The sequence below is a fragment of the Dendrobates tinctorius genome, unplaced genomic scaffold (assembly GCF_039654945.1).
Source record: "Dendrobates tinctorius isolate UK_male_01 unplaced genomic scaffold, ASM3965494v1 ptg000046l, whole genome shotgun sequence".
NCBI lineage: Eukaryota > Metazoa > Chordata > Amphibia > Anura > Dendrobatidae > Dendrobates > Dendrobates tinctorius.
In genome coordinates, this window is record NW_027361714.1 from 22,510,908 (window position 1) to 22,532,606 (window position 21,699).

At 43.0% G+C, this 21,699-nt stretch overlaps 1 protein-coding gene across 3 annotated transcripts in view; it reads right to left on the minus strand.

The window, feature by feature from the left end:
- The window catches only part of HDDC2 (HD domain containing 2), a 101,732-nt gene that overhangs the window by 46,522 nt on the left and 33,511 nt on the right, over positions 1–21,699 (minus strand). For all 3 annotated transcript variants that reach the window (XM_073575750.1, XM_073575752.1, XM_073575751.1), the window contains exons 2-3: positions 5,635–5,756; positions 794–896 (exon numbers count right to left, since the gene is read on the minus strand). In XM_073575750.1, the coding sequence (XP_073431851.1) occupies positions 794–896; positions 5,635–5,756 (225 nt within the window). The remainder of the gene's footprint in view (positions 1–793; positions 897–5,634; positions 5,757–21,699) is intronic.

Here is a 21,699-nt window from a genome sequence, read left to right on the forward strand (position 1 = left end):
AGATCTGGGCAGCACTCAGCTTCAGGAAAATGGCTGCCGGAGAATGCCCGTGCGCAGATTGTGATCTCGGTGGCCATTTTCCTGAAGCCGAGGGCCATTGAGATCTCAATCTGCACACGGTGGGGTCTCAGGAAGGTGGCTGCCGAGAAACCGGTGACGCACTCGGCGCAGCTCGCCGTGGACACCGGGCCGTGGCGTCACCACATTTCAGCCACCGCCATCCTGATGAAGGGACCCTGCTTTAAGCTCTGTTTCACCACCAACACTGGACCCAGAGCATCGCACCCCGGGATTGCAGCATTTCCCCACTTCTGCCGCCGCCAGCAACCTGAGGAAGGGACCCTGCTCACAGCCGACACCAGAGTCGCAGAATTGCCCCACTTCTGCCACCACCGGCTTCCTGAGGAAGGGACCATGTCTCCTGTGACCACGCTCTACCACCTCCAGCCCTCAGGCAAGATACCTTAAAATACAACAATAAGACGGACCTCATATATAAAAAAAAAAATTTCTGCTATTTTCCACCCAAAATTTGGGGTGCGTCTTATGGTCCAAAAAATTTTAATAACTACCATATTTATCAACTAATGAGGATTCCCAATTGTTTATATTTTTATTTATTTTTAATCAGCACAGGAAGACATGCAACTTTGCTAATAACTTTGAGGATATTTGTCTTCATTCATGTACATAGATTACCTTTAAGTGGCTTCCAAACCCCTGCATAGAAATTAAATGTATGCATAATATTTGTATTTAATTCACATGTTGAGATGGTTGTAAAATCACTTACTTTTTCTTGCCTGTGTTTTTCCTCCTTAGAGATGTTGTCAGCAGGCGCTATGTCACCTACAATACACTCAGCCATGTCATGCACAAGAGCAAGTTTTATACACCTAGAATTAAGAAAGTACTCCAGTTGTAAGACAAGTAAAACAAAGGAAAATGTTTAGAGAAGAGACTTCACCATATTTTTATCTGCACCATGTTAATTGTTAAAAGGGGTTGTCTCATCTTATTGAATGGGTAAAACGGAAAAGTGCTTGTAAAAACAAGGAAATTAGCAATTTAACTCTTATTACAAATCCTCTGTGTTCTAAAGGATTTTTTTTTTTTAAAGTTTTGTAATTTACTGCCCATTGATAAGGTTCTTGGTTATCTCAGAGCTGGCTGGTCTCTAAAGGTGCTGTCACACTTAGCGATGTACCAGCGATCCCGACCAGCGATATGACACGGTCAGGATCGCTGGTGCATCGCTAAGTGGTCGCTAGTGAGCTGCCACACAGGCAGATCTCACCAGCAACATCACTGGGTTCGGGGGTCGCTACTTACCTGTCAGACGAGGCGATCCTGACGTCCTCCCGCCCGCGTCCATGCGTCGCTCGTCGTCACAGCAGGAAGCGCAGCAGGAAGCAGACGACGAGAAACGGTCCAGGACGTTTTCGCGCGATCAGCAATAACCAGCGGGGGAGCGGTCGGAGGTAAGTATCAGACATAGCTATATCGCTAGCAATATCGCTATAACGTCACAAAAAACAGTGACGTTATAGCGATATTGCTAGTGATATCGCTTAGCGTGACAGGCCCTTTAGGTAAGAAGTGTGCGATTGCAAGTTGTTTTACTATACAGCTTGCAATCACTGCTCTGATATTGGCCAGATCACCGCATACAACCTGTCTCAATTTCCCTGCACTCCTCAAATGTAATAGAGGTAAAAATGTCTCTACTAGCAATGTGAGGGTGTGCAATGTAGGCTGGCAGCACATGGCCCCAGCCCAAGCTGTCTTCAGGAACACACCAATCTGTAGAAAGCCAGGAGGCAGGGGAGCGATGCACTCCTGAAGTTGGGAATATGAGGCAATCCCATTAACGCCTTTTTAACATATATCTAATAGAGAATCTGTCACCCCCTGTGGCGTATATGACCTAATAATATGGGCATACAGGTTATAGAAATTTTAAACAAGTCCTACCTGTAGGCCTCATATTAGTGGTCTTGTTCTTGAGGAATGTTATATTCTGTCTTTATGCTAATGATTTATTCCAGCCTCCAGGGCATATGGTGCCTGGAAGAAATCCCTGCCTAATGTTTTCAATGTAATACTACCTACCTGCACCCTGCACTCCCTCAAAAATCCATACCTCATCCCCCCTTCTATGGGCACTGCATTCAGGTATCTTCTGCGCAGGCTCCAGGGACTTCCACTCCAGTCACCTCCACAAAAATTTGTGGATGGCCTCAAAACGTTTACGGGACACAGCCATGAGGAATATTGGAGTGCTGTATAAAACATTGACACTCCAATATTGCCAAAGTTATGGTTTCTTCACTAGCCCAATGTAAAGAACAAGACCCCAAAAGGTCTTTAATTCTTCTGCGTCTAGAGGGGTCCAGTTAGAAAATGAAGTAGTGGAGTTTTGGGCCACATATTGCCGAGTGTACAAATCTGTCTTTGCCACATGAGGTTTACAAAATCCTTGAGGGAAAAAAAAGACTTTGAAAAAGTCCATTACTGTAAAGCAGGTGGTGTCAAATTGAATTCCTGTTTGCGCCACAAAATCAGAAATCTGTGGCCCATAATCTTCGAGGGGTGAGGTCCATACGGGCTCAGTAACGCTGTGCGCTGGTTCATTTTCTGTCCTGGTGCGTCTGCGTAGCAGTTTGATATCACTTGAGGAAGAGGAGAAGGAAAAATAAAGGAAGGTGGCATCCTCTCCCTCACTACCAGTGTCGAAGACCAGGAAAGCGTATGCCTACTCTGCTGAACACTATGATTGGGATGAGCGGGGCATGTGTGTGTTTTACACTTTTTTATTTAAAAGAGAAAGAAAATAATCTACAGAGGGTACGGAAAGTATTCAGACCCCTTTAAATTTTCACTGTTTCATTGCAGCCATTTGATAAATTCAAGAAAGTTCATTTTTTCTCATTAAGGTTCACTCTGCACCTCATCTTGACTGTCAAAAAACAGAAATGTAGATATTTTTGCAAATTTATTAAAAAAGAAAAAGTGAAATATCACATGGTCATAAGTATTCAGACCCTTTGCTCAGACACTCATATTTAAGCCACATGCTGTCCATTTCCTTGTGATCCCTCCTTGAGATGGTTCTACTCCTTCACTGGAGTCCAGCTGTGTTTAATTAAACTGATATGACTTGAAAGGCACACACCTGTCTACATAAGACCTCACAGCTCAAAGTGCATGTCAGACCAAATGAGAATCATGAGGTCAAAGGAACTGGCCAAGGAGCTCAGAGACAGAATTGTGGCAAGGCACAGATCTGGTCAAGGTCACAAAAGAATTTCTGCAGTACTCAAGAGGTCCTCAAGAGCACAGTGGCTTCCATAATCCTTAAATGGAAGACGTTTGGGACCACCAGAAGTCTTCCTACGCCTGGCCGTCCAGCCAAACTGAGCAATCGTGGGAGAAGAGCCTTGGTGAGAGAGGTAAAGAAGACCCCCAAGATCACTGTGGCTGAGCTCCACAGATGCATTAGGGAGATGAAAGAAAGTTCCACAAAGTCAACTCTCACTGCAGCCCTCTACCAGTCGGGCCTTTATGGCAGAGTGGCCCTGCAGAAGTCTCTCCTCAGTGCCAGACATGAAAGCTCGCATAGAGTTTGCTACAAAACACATGAAGGACGCTCAGTCTATGAGAAATAAGATTATCTGGTCTGATGAGACGAAGATAGAACTTTTTGGTCATAATTCTAAGCGGTATGTGTGGCGAAAACCAGGCACGGCTCATCACCTGCCCAATACAATCCCAACAGTGAAACATGGTGGTGGCAGCATCATGCTATGAGGGTGTTTTTCAGCTTACGGGAATAGGATGACTGGTTGCAATTGAGGGAAACATGAATGCAGCCAAGTACAGAGATATCCTGGATGAAAACCTCTTCCAGAGTGCTCTGGACCTTAGACTTGGTCGAAGGATCACCTTCCAACAAGACAATGACCCTAAGCACACAGCTAAAATAACAAAGGAGTGGCTTCAGAACAACTCTGTGACCATTCTTGACTGGCCCAGCCAGAGCCCTGACATCATCCCAATTGAGCATCTCTGGAGAGATCTGAAAATGGCTGTCCACCCACATTCACCATCCAACTTGACGGAACTGGAGAGGATCTGCAAGGAAGAATGGCAGAGGATCCCCAAATCCAGGTGTGAAAAACTTGTTGCATCATTCCTAAGACGACTCATGGCTGTACTAGCGCAAAAGGGTGCTTCTACTCAAACCTGAGCAAAGGGTAGAAATACTTATGACAATCTGATATTTCAGTCTTTCTTTTTTAATAAATTTGCAAAAATTTCTACATTTGTTTTTTTTTTCAGTCAAGATGGGGTGCAGAGTTTACATTGAGAAAAAAAATGAACTTTTTTGAATTTACCAAATGGCTGCAATGAAAGAGTGAAAAATTTAACGAGGTCTGACGCTGGTTTCCAAGGTAAACAGCGGGTATCCAAGAGCCGCGCGGCTCTTAGATACCCGATGTTTACATTGGAAACCAGCTTGCTCGCTGGTCCTGATCGCTGGAGGGGCTGTCTATGTGACAGCTCACCAGCGATCAGCCTAATGATGTCCCAGCGATCCCATCCATGTCGGATCGCTGGTGGGATCGCTGGGACATCGTTATGTGTAACGGGGCCTTAAGGCTAATTTCACACTAGCATTCGGCAGAACTGCGGAGGGCTGCGTAGTTCCTCAGTGAAGCTCCGCCCACTGCCGCACCTCCTCCGGTCAGCTCCGCCTACGTCTGCATACCTATCTTTAACATTGGGTACGCAGGCCGAGCGGATGTATGCAGATGCGTCCGCATGCGTCGTTTTGACGATGCCGCGATGGCAACAAATTGTAACACGTTGCATTCGACGCGGGTCACCGCATCATCAAAACGACTCATGCGGATGCATCCGCATATTCGCACAGCCTGCATACCCAATGTTAAAGATAGGTACGCAGGCAGACGTAGGCGGAGCTTCACGGAGGAGGTGCGGCAGAGGGCAGAGCTTCATGGAGGAACTAAGCAGCCCTCCGCAGCTCTGCCGAACGCTAGTGTGAAACTAGCCTGACCCTGAGCATATTCAGTAAAAAATGCAGTAATAGACGCCGATTACTACAGTATATTTTTACTGTCCCTAATCTAAACTATTTTTTAAAATTCTTTTTTCACACAAAAAAAACACAACCTCTTTGACCCTTCCCGGCGCCTGCACACTGCAGTACTCTGCTCTGCCCTCAACAGGGCAGAGCAGTGGACCTGCGCCAGAGCCAATACAGGAAGGGAAGAAGAGGACGTCATCGCATGAAGATGGGAGGCGCCGGACTGGACCGCAACACCAATCGGACCGGACCGCCCCCTCCGGTGAGTATAATCTAACGTGTTTTTCTTATCTTTCAGGTTACATCGGGTGCTTATCTACAGTATTATAGAATGCTGTAGATAAGCCCCTGATGTCAATGCCGGCAGCTGATAGGCAAAAAAAAAGGGTGACAGATTCCCTTTAAACTGTCAATGAATCCTGTGAAACGCCACAGGAGCCAAAGACCGTTATGCCAGTTTTAGTTAACACTGCTTCTATCAGACATGTAATGACTAGGAACCGTTACATGTTACACTACCATACCTGTCCTTGTTTAGTTTCTTATCTTCAGTTACCATTGCCATGACTGCCATCCTATACATATGATCTGACACGCTCTCTGGCTTCTCCACTTTGCGGTATACCCATCCTGTTCTTGGGACTCTCTGCAAATAAAAACTGAAGTTAGTTCTGGACTTCCAGCAGCGGTTACTTTTGTAACACATACAAAAAAAAAATAAAAATAATGTTATGCTCTCATATATCATTAAAAAGGCTTTAAATTGAATAGTGTAAAATGGCCAAATAGAGCAATACCAGTCAAAAAAAAAAATTACTGACTGATCTTCAGCCAAATATGGCGAGCAAAGACCACTCATTCTCTCAGCAACAGTGGGAGTCCCCCAAGTCTTTTTTAACCTAACTAATAGAAAATATACTGTATGTTGCACCTACGATGAGTATTTGGAGTTTTTCATATTGCAGACTGTCTGCCCAAATCACCTAAATTCAATTACAAGCGCTTTTATTGCTGCGTTTTTTTCTCTGTTAGGTTTGTTTTGAATATGTCCTGTTACTCAGCTTTCATGCGACGTTAATAATGACGTCTTGTGCAGATTACATGCATTTTGCACCTGCGGATTTTCCTCATCTCATTCAGGTCTATGGGGAAAATCTGCAAATAAAACACAGAGGACTTGACACCTCATGTCAGCTTACGCGGTGTAAAAAAAAAAAAAAAAAAAAAATTCTATAAATTTAATTCACTGAGCTGGAACTATAAAGATGTCTTTTTAAGCACAGTGAACAGATACAATGTCAAAAACTCATAGTGAGAACTTAGACTAAGGCTATGTACACATGGGAGCTTTTGAAGCAGAAACTCTCCAAATCCCAAAATCTCTGCGCTCCTGCTCCAAAAAAAAAAACTCAGGGTATGTGCACACGCTGCGGTTTTGGCCCTGCAGAACTGCAGCAGTTCTGCAGACATGGTACTTTACCATGTTAGCCTATGGGTTTTAAAAACCGCAGTGCTCACGCTGCGGTTTTTTACCTGCGGAAAAGCTGCGTTTTTTTTTCCGCAGCATGTCAATTGTTTCTGCTGCGGTTTGCCACCTATTCCATTGTCCAGGTGTAAAACCGCAGGCCAAACCGCAGGTCACTTTACCTGCGGTTTTACCTGCGGTTCCGCAGGAAAAAACCCGCAGGTGAATCTGCAGTGTGTGCACATACCCTAAGTGTGCAAATAGCTAAAGTAGAGTTCCAAAATCCAGCAGGTCCAACATCAATTGTGATAGATGAACCGAGCACACAAGGGGCTGACAACCGTAACTTATTACCCAAGCTAAGAAATGTCTGATTGCTCAGGAGTTCCCTACTTAAATGGACAAATTGCCATGTACCACTGCCCTATGGGGCTGACTGACAAAGTGTTGACATCTCTTCTCCACTTCCTGGTGTAATCACTTGAAAAAGTTTATGCCAAATATGGACGACACATTGATGTCTTATAACCAGGGCTGTGGAGTCGGAGCTCATTTTGGTGGACTCGGTATAAAATGGACCGACTCCTAAAATATATAATAAATTGGGTACAGTAGTTCAATGCAAAATGTGCTGAATATTTTTTCATAGGAATTTGGTAAAGTTATGAAATGTCCTGTAAATGACTGTTCTATTCTACATTCACACACAGCATTTTTCCTGCGTTTTTTGAGGATACGTTTTTCAGCTGCAAAAGCAGATCAGCTTTTTAAAAAACCTCATCACCTGAAAGGTTTTGAGCTCATAATGTTTTCAATAGCAAAAGCAGATTAGAAATCTGCTCTATCCATTTATCCATATCTGTCAATCCATATCATATCTGATCTGTACCAAAAAGAATGAAAGCCGGGTAGCACACAGACTAACACTTTTTTTTTTTTTTTTTTTTTTTTTTTTTTTAGCACCAGTCAGGTACACCTCATAGCTGCCCAAAAGGACGCCCCCAGGACAGGCATTGCTCGTCTTCAGTAACATCAACTGATAGTTGGAATAAATAGATTGCATTCACCACATCTTAAGGTGCAGGCTTTATTTTCAAGTGTAGGGGTGTGCAGTATGAGGTTCTGCAGCAGCTGATTTGTCAGTGCTGCACTCCAGCACCAGTGAAGCTCCTCCTCTACAGACAAGGGTACAACGTAAAGAAGGAAGGCACTTATCTCAGAAGAATTGCTAGAGTGAACAGGATAACAAGATTAAGGTAATTATTTCTTAAAGCATATTTAAACTTTCAATAAACTGTGCATAAATAGATAGTCCAGTATACTGTATGTTCTCTCTGTATGCTTGATGCTTGTTTGTTTTTTCTTTGAGCTCATATACTTTTGGGAAGCTAGCTTTTATACAAAATACAAACAATATACAGGGAAAATACAGCAACAGGATTGATGAGGACTTGTATAGGTATAGAAGCCAAAACATCAAGTTATTAGCTCTGTTATAAGTTTCTTTGATCCTGGAGTATGATACACAACAAACTTGCTCCCTCCCTCCTCCCCTCTTCATAGGCTGTGAAGCATTTAGTGAGCTGTACCCTAATAAGAAAAGCCTTGGAAATTCAAAGTAAAGCTATCTAATAACATATTTTACAAACTTTATATTTGTCATCTGTACTATTGATTTATGCAAAGTTTGTTTTATTTCTATCTAAAATTATACAGTGGGGAAAGTATGTATTTGATACACTGTCGATTCCCACCTACAAAGAACGGAGAGGTATTGAAATTTTTTAATCATAGGTACACTTCAACTGAGAGAAACAGAATCTACAGGAAATGTCTGACCTCTAATTGCAAACAAAGGTTTCTGTACCAAGTATTAGGTTCTGTTTTTCTATTGTATCAAAAATACGTATTTCATGCAATAAAATGCATATTTAAATCATACAATGTGATTTTCTGGATTTTTTTTTAGTCTGTCTCTCACAGGTGAAGTGTACAATTGCAGACCTCTCCATTCTTTGTAGGTGGGAAAACTTGCAAAATTGTCAGTATCAAATTCTTATTTTCCCCACTGTACATGGTTCCCTGTTCTTGCTGGAATTAGAATATACATTATTTTATAGGACAAAATTATTTTGAGAATGAATTTATATGATTACAAAATGTCTAAGAAGCTCCCCATGAAGTCAGCCGTATTTGAGCATTTCACAGTGACTCAAGATGAAAAATATTTTGTGTGTCAATGTATGACAAGTGACTCAGAAGAAGATAAATGCTGCGATACTAAAATCAGTGCATACTTAGGCAGTGATAAAAATGCTCCTACAAGAGCTTCCAATCTAAAAAGACATTTACAATGCATCCACCCAGAAGTTTTCAAAGCTGTGACTGAGAAAGATAACAGCAGTACCAAGAAACCCGCACCCAGCACTTCCTGTCAGGCAAAGGAGGAGGAAAGAGCATCTCAAATATCATTAACAAGATATTTTGTAAGTGAGAAAGTTACTGTAACAATGACAGCAGATATGTTTAAAAGACAGCTCATACAGCTTGTTGTGAAGGACGGTGTACTATTATTATTATTTGCACGACCAGCTTTTACAGCTCTTAATGGAGAAATGGCCCCCAAACTTGGCGTTTCTCTGGAAAGAGAAAGTATTAGGAAATTAGTGATTGAAGAAGCCCTTAACCAAAAGGAAGATCTTAAAAAGACACTCAAAAGACGCTTCATGTTTCTTAAAATGGATGCCTGCACACGTCACAGAGTGAACTATTTTGCCATCAATGTTCGATATGTTTGTGACAACAAAGAAATTGTTACAGAGACACTGGCAGTAAAAGATACTAAAGCTCATCACAGCAGCCAGTTTCTCAAGGCCTTAGTGGAAAAAGTTCTGCAAGATTACGAACTCAAAAAAGAACAGGTTCTTTCTATTGTAACGGACAATGCTTAAAACATGATAAGTACAATTAAACTGATCAATGAGAGTAATGAACAACAGCTAGATGAAAATTTAGGATTTAGTATGTTTGAGATGGAAGGCAACAGTGCTGTTCATGTAACTGAGGAACAAACATATTACAACAGAAGAACAGCAAAATTATACTGTAGAAATAGATCTTGTTGAACTTGCTTCAAAACACTTTCATATTCATCACATGCGCTGTGTTGTGCACACGCTACAGCTAGCAATAAGAGATAGTCTGCAAGAGGGACATGCTGGAAATCTGATTGGAAAAGTGAGGAAATTGGCTAATGCCGCCAGAACCCCTAAAATTGATTCCATCTTAGAATCATAGAATCGTAGAGATGGAAGGGACCTCCTGGGCCATCTGGTCCATCCCCCTGCTCAAAGCAGGAATCGCTAAATCATCCCAGACAGATATCTGTCCAGCCTCTGTTTGAAGACTTCTATTGAAGGAGAACTCACCACCTCTCGTGGCAGCCTGTTCCACTCATTGATTACTCTGTCAAAAAGTTTTTTCTAATATCTAATCTGTGTCTCCTCCCATTGCTTCTAGTCTTTCCTTGTGCAAATGAGAATAAAGATGATCCTTCTGCAATGTGACAGCCCTTGAGATATTTGTAGACAGTTATTAAGTCTCCTCTGAGTCTTCTCTTTTGCAGGCTAAACATTCCCAAATCCTGCAACCTTTTCTCATAAGACAGGGTTTGCAGACCGGTCACCATTCTGGTCGCTCTTTTCTGAGCTTGCTCCAGTTTGTTCATGTCTTAATTAAAATTTGGTTCCCAAAACTGGACACAGTATTCCAGATGAGGTCTGACCAAAGAGGAGTAGAGGGCAATAATGACTTCACGTGATCTAGATTGTATGCTTCTGTTAATACATTCTAGAATTGCATTTGCCTTTTTTGTTGCTGCATCACAATGTTGACTCATATTCAGTCTGTGATGTATTAGTATACCCTAGTATTTTTCACATGTGCTGTTGCTTAGCCCTATTCCTCCCATTCTGTATATGCTTTTTTCATTTTTATTGCCCAGATGTAGTACTTTGCATTTTTCCGTTAAAAAAAAAAACATTCTGTTAGTTGCTGCCCACTGCTCCAATTTATTTATATCTTTTTGAATCTTCTCTAATATTAGCTATCCCTCCTAGCTTTGTCATCAGCAAATTTAATCAGTTTACACTCAATTCCTTCATCTAAATCGTTGATAAAGATGTTGAACAATACAGGGCCCAAGACAGAGCCCTGTGGTACCCCACTTGAAAATGACATTCTTCCAACTGGATGTGCAGCCATTTACGACCACTCTTTGGGTCTGATCACTAAGCCAGTTATGTATCCATCTAACAGTTGCCTTGTCCATTCCATATCTAGTCATTTTTTCAATAAGGATGGTGTGAGATACTTTGTCAAATGCTTTGCTGAAGTCAAGATATGCTATATCTACAGCATTTCCCTGATCCACCCAATCAGTGATTATGTCATAGAAGGAAATTAAGTTAGTCTGACATGACTTATTAGTAACAAACCCATGCTGACTCTGTTTAATCACTTCATTCTTATCCAGGTACTGAAATACATGTTGTTTAATAATTTGTTCAAAGATCTTTCCTGGTATACAAGTCAGACTCACTGGCCTATAGTTTTCTGGGTCCACCTATTTCCCCTTTCTGAAAATAGGAACAACATTTGCTCTTCTCCAGTCTTCTGGGACTTCTCCTGTTCTCCTCAAATTTTCAAAGATTATGGAGAGTGGTTCAAAAATTTCTTCTGCTATCTCCTTCAATACTCTGGGGTGTAATTCATCTGAACCTGGAGACTTGAATTCATTTAGGTTAGCTAAGTGTTTCCTCACTATATTTCTGTTTATAGATATCCTGGATTCTGATATTCCCTTAATAGGACAGTGAAGAATAGTTGATGTTATACTTCCTTGAAGAGACGTGCTGGGAAAGAGGCAATTGTCGATCAAGCCACTCGGTGGGGCAGCACTTATTTAATGATTGAACGAATGCTTGAACTAAAACAGTTTCTTAAAGATATGGCAAACTCTCAGGTATCCCTAAATGAAGGTCAATGGACACAGGTGGCTGAATTGAAGGAATTGCTTAACCACCCATTTACCGTGACTAAAAAATTACAAGCTGAGGATTTAACTCCTGGCATTTTCATAAGGGAGTGGAAGAACTTGCTATTTTGCCTGTCTCAAAGAGGAGGTTTAACCGCAGATGGCATTTCTGCTTCAATGAAACGGAGAGAGACACAGCTATTGGAAAATAAAATTTTTCTGGCAGCTGTTTATGTGGACCCAAGGCATCGTAGTATACTGCTTGATGATCAACAGTTTACTAAAGGAAAAGAAGCTCTGACTGAGATAGCAGTTAGGATGAGAAGCCTACAGGAGGACTGCCAGGCGCAAGAGTACTTGGGTCCTGACAGTGCTACTGCTGCCATAGCTTCATCCTCATCAGATGAGGAGTTTGACTTTGACAAGTATTTGGATGACAAGGAGCAGGCAAAGCCTTGCTACAAGGAAAAAGATTTCACTCCGTCTCCTATAGCAAGCAGATTAACCATATTTCATGAAAATGTTTGACTTGCTCTCAAAGAAATAGAAAAATTCAACCGTTCATCAAAACTGACTGTACATGAGGCAATTCCTTCATACCAGGAAACGGTTAGAGATGTTGCCCATGTGGTTACGGCTTTGCCTCCAACACAAGTTAGTGTATAGAGGTTGTTCTCTGGCCTTAAAATTATTAGGTCAGAATTGAGGTCATCTATGAAGGAGGATCTGATGGAGGCAATTCTATTTCTTAGAACAAATTCATAGACTGCACAAATATTATTTAGTATGTTTTTGTTGAAAACTGTTTTTTGCCACTTATAGTTTATTACATAGTGTGTGTATATATATATATATATATATATATATATATATTCGATATTACATAGTGTATTACACATTTACAATTAGTTTTTTGTGTTCTAAAGTTGTATTCCAATAATATATTATGTTCTATCTAAATATCTTGATAATTGTATCATAAAAATGATTAAGTGTCTGATGTTGACATTGTACTACAAAAAATTTTCCACTTAAATATAAGCAATAAATGTGGGAGTCGGAGTTGGTGTAAGGCAAATTGAAGAGTCGGAGTCGCAGGTTTGGCTTACCGACTCGACAGCCCTGCTTATAACTGTATAAGGAGGAGCACCAGCAGTAGTGCACACTATAGCAATGTGACACTATCGTCCTATGGCTCAGTATATATCTATATAGTGCACTGTATATGGAGGTGCATCGGCAGTAGTGCACACTATAGCAATGTGACACTATCGTCCTATGGCTCAGTATATACCTATATAGTGCACTGTATATGGAGGAGCACTGGCAGTAGTGCGCACTATAGCAATGTGACACTATCGTCCTATGGCTCAGTATATATACCTATATAGTGCACTGTATATGGAGGAGCACCGGCAGTAGTGCACACTATAGCAATGTGACACTATCGTCCTATGCCTCAGTATATATCTATATAGTGCACTGTATATGGAAGAGCACCGGCAGTAGTGCGCACTATAGCAATGTGACACTATCGTCCTATGGCTCAGTATATATCTATATAGTGCACTGTATATGGAGGAGCACCAGCAGTAGTGCGCTCTATAGCAATGTGACACTATCGTCCAATGGCTCAGTATATACCTATATAGTGCACTGTATATGGAGGATCACCGGCAGTAGTGCGCTCTATAGCAATGTGACACTATCATCCTATGGCTCAGTATATACCTATATAGTGCACTGTATATGAAAGAGCACCGGCTGTAGTGCGCACTATAGCAATGTGACACCACCGTCCTATGATTCAGTATATATCTATATAGTGCACTGTATATGGAGGAGCACCGGCAGTAGTGCGCTCTATAGCAATGTGACACAACCGTCCTATGGCTCAGTATATATATAGTGCACTGTATATGGAGGAGCACCGGCAGTAGTGCGCACTATAGCAATGTGACACTATCGTCCTATGGCTCAGTATATATCTATATAGTGCACTGTATATAGAGGAGCACCGGCAGTAGTGCGCACTATAGCAATGTGACACTATCGTCCTATGGCTCAGTATATATCTATATAGTGCACTGTATATGGAGGAGCACCGGCAGTAGTGCGCTCTTTAGCAATGTGACACCACCATCCTATGGCTCAGTATATATCTATATAGTGCACTGTATATGGAGGAGCACCGGCAGTAGTGCGCTCTATAGCAATGGGACACTATCGTCCTATGGCTCAGTATATATCTATATAGTGCACTGTATATGGAGGAGCACCGGCAGTAGTGCGCACTATAGCAATGTGACACTATCATCCTATGGCTCAGTATATATCTAAATAGTGCACTGTATATGGAGGAGCACCGGCAGTAGTGCGCACTATAGCAATGTGACACTATCGTCCTATGGCTCAGTATATATCTATATAGTGCACTGTATATGGAAGAGCAACGGCAGTAGTGCGCTCTATAGCAATGTGACACTATCGTCCTATGGCTCAGTATATATCTATATAGTGCACTGTATATGGAGGAGCACCGGCAGTAGTGCGCTCTTTAGCAATGTGACACCACCATCCTATGGCTCAGTATATATCTATATAGTGCACTGTATATGGAGGAGCACCGGCAGTAGTGCGCTCTATAGCAATGGGACACTATCGTCCTATGGCTCAGTATATATCTATATAGTGCACTGTATATGGAGGAGCACCGGCAGTAGTGCGCACTATAGCAATGTGACACTATCATCCTATGGCTCAGTATATATCTAAATAGTGCACTGTATATGGAGGAGCACCGGCAGTAGTGCGCACTATAGCAATGTGACACTATCGTCCTATGGCTCAGTATATATCTATATAGTGCACTGTATATGGAAGAGCAACGGCAGTAGTGCGCTCTATAGCAATGTGACACAACTGTCCTATGGCTCAGTATATATCTATATAGTGCACTGTATATGGAGGACCACTGGCAGTAGTGCGCTCTATAGCAATGTGACACTATTGTCCTATGGCTCAGTATATATATCTATATAGTGCACTGTATATGGAGGAGCACCGGCAGTAGTGCGCTCTATAGCAATGTGACACTAACATCCTATGGCTCAGTATATATCTCTATAGTGCACTGTATATGGAGGAGCACCGGCAGTAGTGCGCACTATAGCAATGTGACACTATCGTCCTATGGCTCAGTATATATACTATATAGTGCACTGTATATGGAGGAGCACCGGCAGTAGTGCGCTCCATAGCAATGTGAAACTATCGTCCTACGGCTCAGTATATATCTATATAGTGCACTGTATATGGAGGAGCACCGGCAGTAGTGCACACTATAGCAATGTGACACTATCATCCTATGGCTCAGTATATACCTATATAGTGCACTGTATATGGAGGAGCACCGGCAGCAGTGCGCACTATAGCAATGTGACACCACCGTCCTATGGCCCAGTTTATATACCTATATAGTGCACTGTATATGGAGGAGCACCGGCAGTAGTGCGCTCTATAGCAATGTGACACTATTGTCCTATGGCTCAGTATATACCTATATAGCGCACTGTATATGGAGGAGCACCGTCTGTAGTGCGCACTATAGCAATGTGACACCACCGTCCTATGGCTCAGTATATATCTATATAGTGCACTGTATATGGAGGAGCACCGGCAGTAGTGCGCTCTATAGCAATGTGACACTATTGTCCTATGGCTCAGTATATACCTATATAGCGCACTGTATATGGAGGTGCACCGGCAGTAGTGCGCTCTATAGCAATGTGACCATATCGTCCTATGGCTCAGTATATACCTATATAGCGCACTGTATATAGAGGAGCACCGGCAGTAGTGCGCACTATAGCAATGTGACACCACCATCCTATGGCCCAGTATATATACCTATATAGCGCACTGTATATGGAGGTGCACCGGCAGTAGTGCGCTCTATAGCAATGTGACACTATTGTCCTATGGCTCAGTATATATCTATATAGTGCACTGTATATGGAGGAGCACCGGCAGAAGTGCGCACTATAGCAATGTGACACTATCGTCCTATGGCTCAGTATATATCTATATAGTGCACTGTATATGGAGGAGCACCGGCAGTAGTGCGCTCTATAGCAATGTGACACTATTGTCCTATGGCTCAGTATATATCTATATAGTGCACTGTATATGGAGGAGCACCGGCAGTAGTGCGCTCTACAGCAATGTGACACCACCGTCCTATGGCTCAGTATATATCGATATAGTGCACTGTATATGGAGGAGCACCGGCAGTAGTGCGCTCTATAGCAATGTGACACTATTGTCCTACGGCTCAGTATATATCTATATAGTGCACTGTATATGGAGGAGCACCGACAGTAGTGCGTTCTATAGCAATGTGACACCACCGTCCTATGGCTCAGTATATACCTATATAGTACTCTGTATATGGAGGAGCACCGGCAGTAGTGCGCTCTATAGCAATGTGACACTATTGTCCTATGGCTCAGTATATACCTATATAGTGCACTGTATATGGAGGAGCACCGGCAGTAGTGCGCTCTATAGCAATGTGACACTATCGTCCTATGGCTCAGTATATACCTATATAGCGCACTGTATATAGCGGAGCACCGGCAGTAGTGCGCACTATAGCAATGTGACACTATCGTCCTATGGCTCAGTATATACCTATATAGTGCACTGTATATGGAGGAGCACCGGCAGTAGTGCGCTCTATAGCAATGTGACACCACCGTCCTATGGCTCAGTATATATCTATATAGTGCACTGTATATGGAGGAGCACCGGCAGTAGTGCGCTCTATAGCAATGTGACACTATCGTCCTATGGCTCAGTATATACCTATATAGTGCACTGTAAATGGAGGAGCACCGGCAGTAGTGCGCTCTATAGCAATGTGACACCACCGTCCTATGGCTCAGTATATATCGATATAGTGCACTGTATATGGAGGAGCACCGGCAGTAGTGCGCTCTATAGCAATGTGACACTATTGTCCTACGGCTCAGTATATATCTATATAGTGAACTGTATATGGAGGAGCATCGGCAGTAGTGTGGTCTATAGCAATGTGACACTATTCCTTATGGCTCAGTATATACCTATATAGTGCACTGTATATGGAGGAGCACCGACAGTAGTGCGTTCTATAGCAATGTGACACTATCGTCCTATGGCTCAGTATATACCTATATAGTGCACTGTATATGGAGGAGCACCGGCAGTAGTGCGCACTATAGCAATGTGACACCACCGTCCTATGGCTCAGTATATACCTATATAGTACTCTGTATATAGAGGAGCACCGGCAGTAGTGCGCTCTATAGCAATGTGACACTATTGTCCTATGGCTCAGTATATACCTATATAGTGCACTGTATATGGAAGAGCACCGGCAGTAGTGCGCACTATAGCAATGTGACACTATCGTCCTATGGCTCAGTATATATCTATATAGTGCACTGTATATGGAGCACCGTCAGTAGTGCGCTCTATAGCAATGTGACACCACCGTCCTATGACTCAGTATATATCTATATAGTGCACTGTATATGGAGGAGCACGGGCAGTAGTGCGCTCTATAGCAATGTGACACCACCGTCCTATGGCTCAGTATATACCTATATAGTGCACTGTATATGGAGGAGCACCTGCAGTATTGCGCACTATAGCAATGTCACACTATTGTCCTATGGCTCAGTATATATCTATATAGTGCACTGTATATGGAAGAACACCGGCAGTAGTGCGCTCTATAGCAATGTGACACCACCGTCCTATGGCTCAGAATATACCTATATAGTGCACTGTATATGGAGGAGCACCGGCAATAGTGCGCTCTATAGCAATGTGAAACTATTGTCCTATGGCTCAGTATATATATCTATATAGTGCACTGTATATGGACGAGCACCGGCAGTAGTGCGCTCTATACCAATGTGACACTATCGTCCTATGGCTCAGTATATATCTATAAAGTGCACTGTATATAGAGGAGCAGCGGCAGTAGTGCGCACTATAGCAATGTGACACAATCGTACTATGGCTCAGTATATAGCTATATAGTGCACTGTATATGGAGGAGCACCGGCAGTAGTGCGCTCTATAGCAATGTGACATCACCGTCCTATGGCTCAGTATATATACACCTATATAGTGCACTATATATGGAGGAGCACCGGCAGTAGTGCGCACTATAGCAATGTAACACTATCGTCCTATGGCTCAGTATATATCTATATAGTGCACTGTATATGGAGGAGCACCGGCAGTAGTGCGCACTATAGCAATGTGACACTATCGTCCTATGGCTTAGTATATATCTATAGGATGCACTGTATATGGAGGAGCACCGGCAGTAGTGCGCACTATAGCAATGTGACACTATCGTCCTATGGCTCAGTATATATACCTATATAGTGCACTGTATATGGAGGAGCACCGGTAGTAGTGCGCTATATAGCAATGTGACACTATCGTCCTATGGCTCAGTATAAATACCTATATAGTGCACTGTATATGGAGGAGCACCGGCAGTAGTGCGCACTATAGCAATGTGACACTATCGTCCTATGGCTCAGTATATATCTATATAGTGCACTGTATATGGAGGAGCACCGGCAGTAGTGCGCTCTATAGTAATGTGACACCACCGTCCTATGACTCAGTATATATCTATATAGTGCACTGTATATGGAGGAGCACCGGCAGTAGTGCGCACTATAGCAATGTGACACCACCTCCTATGGCTCAGTATATACCTATATAGTGCACTGTATATGGAGGAGCACCGGCAGTATTGCGCACTATAGCAATGTGACACTATCGTCCTTTGGCTCAGTATATATCTATATAGTGCACTGTATATGGAGGAGCACCGGCAGTAGTGCGCACTATAGCAATGTGACACCACCGTCCTATAGCTCAGTAGATACCTATATAGTGCACTGTATATGGAGGAGCACCGGCAGTAGTGCGCTCTATAACAATGTGAAACTATTGTCCTATGGCTCAGTATATATATCTATATAGTGCACTGTATATGGAGGAGCACCGGCAGTAGTGCGCACTATAGCAATGTGACACTATCGTCCTACAGCTCAGCATATATGTCTATAGTGCACTGTATATGGAGGAGCACCGGCAGTAGTGCGCACTATAGCAATTTGACACTATCGTCCTATGGCTCAGTATATACCTATATAGTGCACTGTATATGGAGGAGCACCGGCAGTAGTGCGCACTATAGCAATGTGACACCACCGTCCTATGGCTCAGTATATATCTATATAGTGCACTGTATATGGAGGAGCACCGGCAGTAGTGCGCTCTATAGCAATGTGAAACTATTGTCCTATGGCTCAGTATATACAGTGGGGCAAAAAAGTATTTAGTCAGTCAGCAATAGTGCAAGTTCCACCACTTAAAAAGATGAGAGGCGTCTGTAATTTACATCATAGGTAGACCTCAACTATGGGAGACAAAGTGAGAAAAAAAAATCCAGAAAATCACATTGTCTGTTTTTTTTTCCTTTTATTTGCATATTATGGTGGAAAATAAGTATTTGGTCAGAAACAAAATTTCATCTCAATACTTTGTGATATATCCTTTGTTGGCAATGACAGAGGTCAAACGTTTTCTGTAAGTCTTCACAAGGTTGCCACACACTGTTGTTGGTATGTTGGCCCATTCCTCCATGCAGATCTCCTCTAGAGCAGTGATGTTTTTGGCTTTTCGCTTGGCAACACGGACTTTCAACTCCCTCCAAAGGTTTTCTATAGGGTTGAGATCTGGAGACTGGCTAGGCCATTCCAGGACCTTGAAATGCTTCTTACGAAGCCACTCCTTCGTTGCCCTGGCGGTGTGCTTTGGATCATTGTCATGTTGAAAGACCCAGCCACGTTTCATCTGCAATGCCCTTGCTGATGGAAGGAGGTTTGCACTCAAAATCTCACGATACATGGCCCCATTCATTCTTTCATATACCCGGATCAGTCATCCTGGCCCTTTTGCAGAGAAACAGCCCCAAAGCATGATGTTTCCACCACCATGCTTTACAGTAGGTATGGTGTTTGATGGATGCAACTCAGTATTCTTTTTCCTCCAAACACGACAAGTTGTGTTTCTACCAAACAGTTCCAGTTTGGTTTCATCAGACCATAGGACATTCTCCCAAAACTCCTCTGGATCATCCAAATGCTCTCTAGCAAACTTCAGACGGGCCCGGACATGTACAGGCTTAAGCAGTGGGACACGTCTGGCACTGCAGGATCTGAGTCCATGGTGGCGTAGTGTGTTACTTATGGTAGGCCTTGTTACATTGGTCCCAGCTCTCTGCAGTTCATTCACTAGGTCCCCCCGCGTGGTTCTGGGATTTTTGCTCACCGTTCTTGTGATCATTCTGACCCCACGGGGTGGGATTTTGCGTGGAGCACCAGATCGAGGGAGATTATCAGTGGTCTTGTATGTCTTCCATTTTCTAATTATTGCTCCCACAGTTGATTTCTTCACTCCAAGCTGGTTGGCTATTGCAGATTCAGTCTTCCCAGCCTGGTGCAGGGCTACAATTTTGTTTCTGGTGTCCTTTGACAGCTCTTTGGTCTTCACCATAGTGGAGTTTGGAGTCAGACTGTTTGAGGGTGTGCACAGGTGTCTTTTTATACTGATAACAAGTTTAAACAGGTGCCATTACTACAGGTAATGAGTGGAGGAAAGAGGAGACTCTCAGGCTGTGTGCACACGCTGCGGATTTTGCTGCGGTTCCGCAGCGGTTTTGGCCGCTGCGGACCCGCAGCAGTTTCTGCTGCGGTGTACAGTACAATGATTCCCTATGGGAATCAAAAAACGCAGTGCAGACGGTGCGGAATTTTCCGCACGGATTATCTGCGGTTTTCAATCCGCAGAAAGAATTGACATGTCAATTCTTTCTGCGGATTCTCCTGCAGTTTGCCATCTCGTCCATTGAGGAGATGAGAAACCGCAGGGCAAAACCGCAGACCAATCCGCAGGTCTTTTGATCTGCGGTTTCACCTGCGGATTTTACAAAATCCGCGCGGATAAATCCGCACCTAAGGCTGGTTTCACATTTGCGGTTTTTTTCGCGGTAATTTAGCGCTAAATAGCGCATGCGGTTTTTTTTCCTATACTTTGCATGGGATGCGCTTATGTGCGCATACACATGCGTTTGTAAGCGTTTTACCGCGCATGCGTTTTTTTGCGGTATGCGCTCGGGCGCACAAAATGCAACCTGTTGCATTTTTTGTGCGTCCGATTTGCCTCAAAAAAACGCATGCGCGCGCAATGCGTTTTTTTACAGCAAGACACCCATTATAAGTCTATGGTGAGCATATGTGCGCATTGGCATGCTTATGTATGCGTTTTTTTGCACATGCATTTTTTTTTTTACCATTAGTTTAGACAATGGAATTTAGGGGTTTGGGTAAAGTTAGGGTTAGTTAAGGGGGTTTAGGGTTAGGGTCAGGGTTAGGGTTAAGTATGGTTTGGTTAAGGGTTAGGGTCAGGGTTAGGGTTAAGTATGGTTTGGTTAAGGGTTAGGGTCAGGGTCAGGGTTAGGGTCAGGGTTAGGGTTAGGGTTAAGTATGGTTTGGTTAAGGGTTAGGGTTAGGGTCAGGGTTAAGGTCAAGTATGGTTTGGTTAAGGGTTAGGGTCAGGGTTAGGGTTAGGGTCAGGGTCAAGTATGGTTTGGTTAAGGGTTAGGGTCAGGGTTAGGGTCAAGTATGGTTTGGTTAAGGGTTAGGGTCAGGGTTAGGGTTAAGTATGGTTTGGTTAAGGGTTAGGGTCAGGGTTAGGGTTAGGGTCAGGGTTAAGTATGGTTTGGTTAAGGGTTAGGGTCAGGGTTAGGGTTAAGGTTAAGTATGGTTTGGTTAAGGGTTAGGGTCAGGGTTAGGGTTAAGTATGGTTTGGTTAAGGGTTAGGGTCAGGGTTAGGGTCAGGGTCAGGGTTTGGGTTAGGGTTAAGTATGGTTTGGTTAAGGGTTAGGGTCAGGGTTAGGGTTAAGTATGGTTTGGTTAAGGGTTAGGGTCAGGGTTAGGGTTAGGGTTAGTA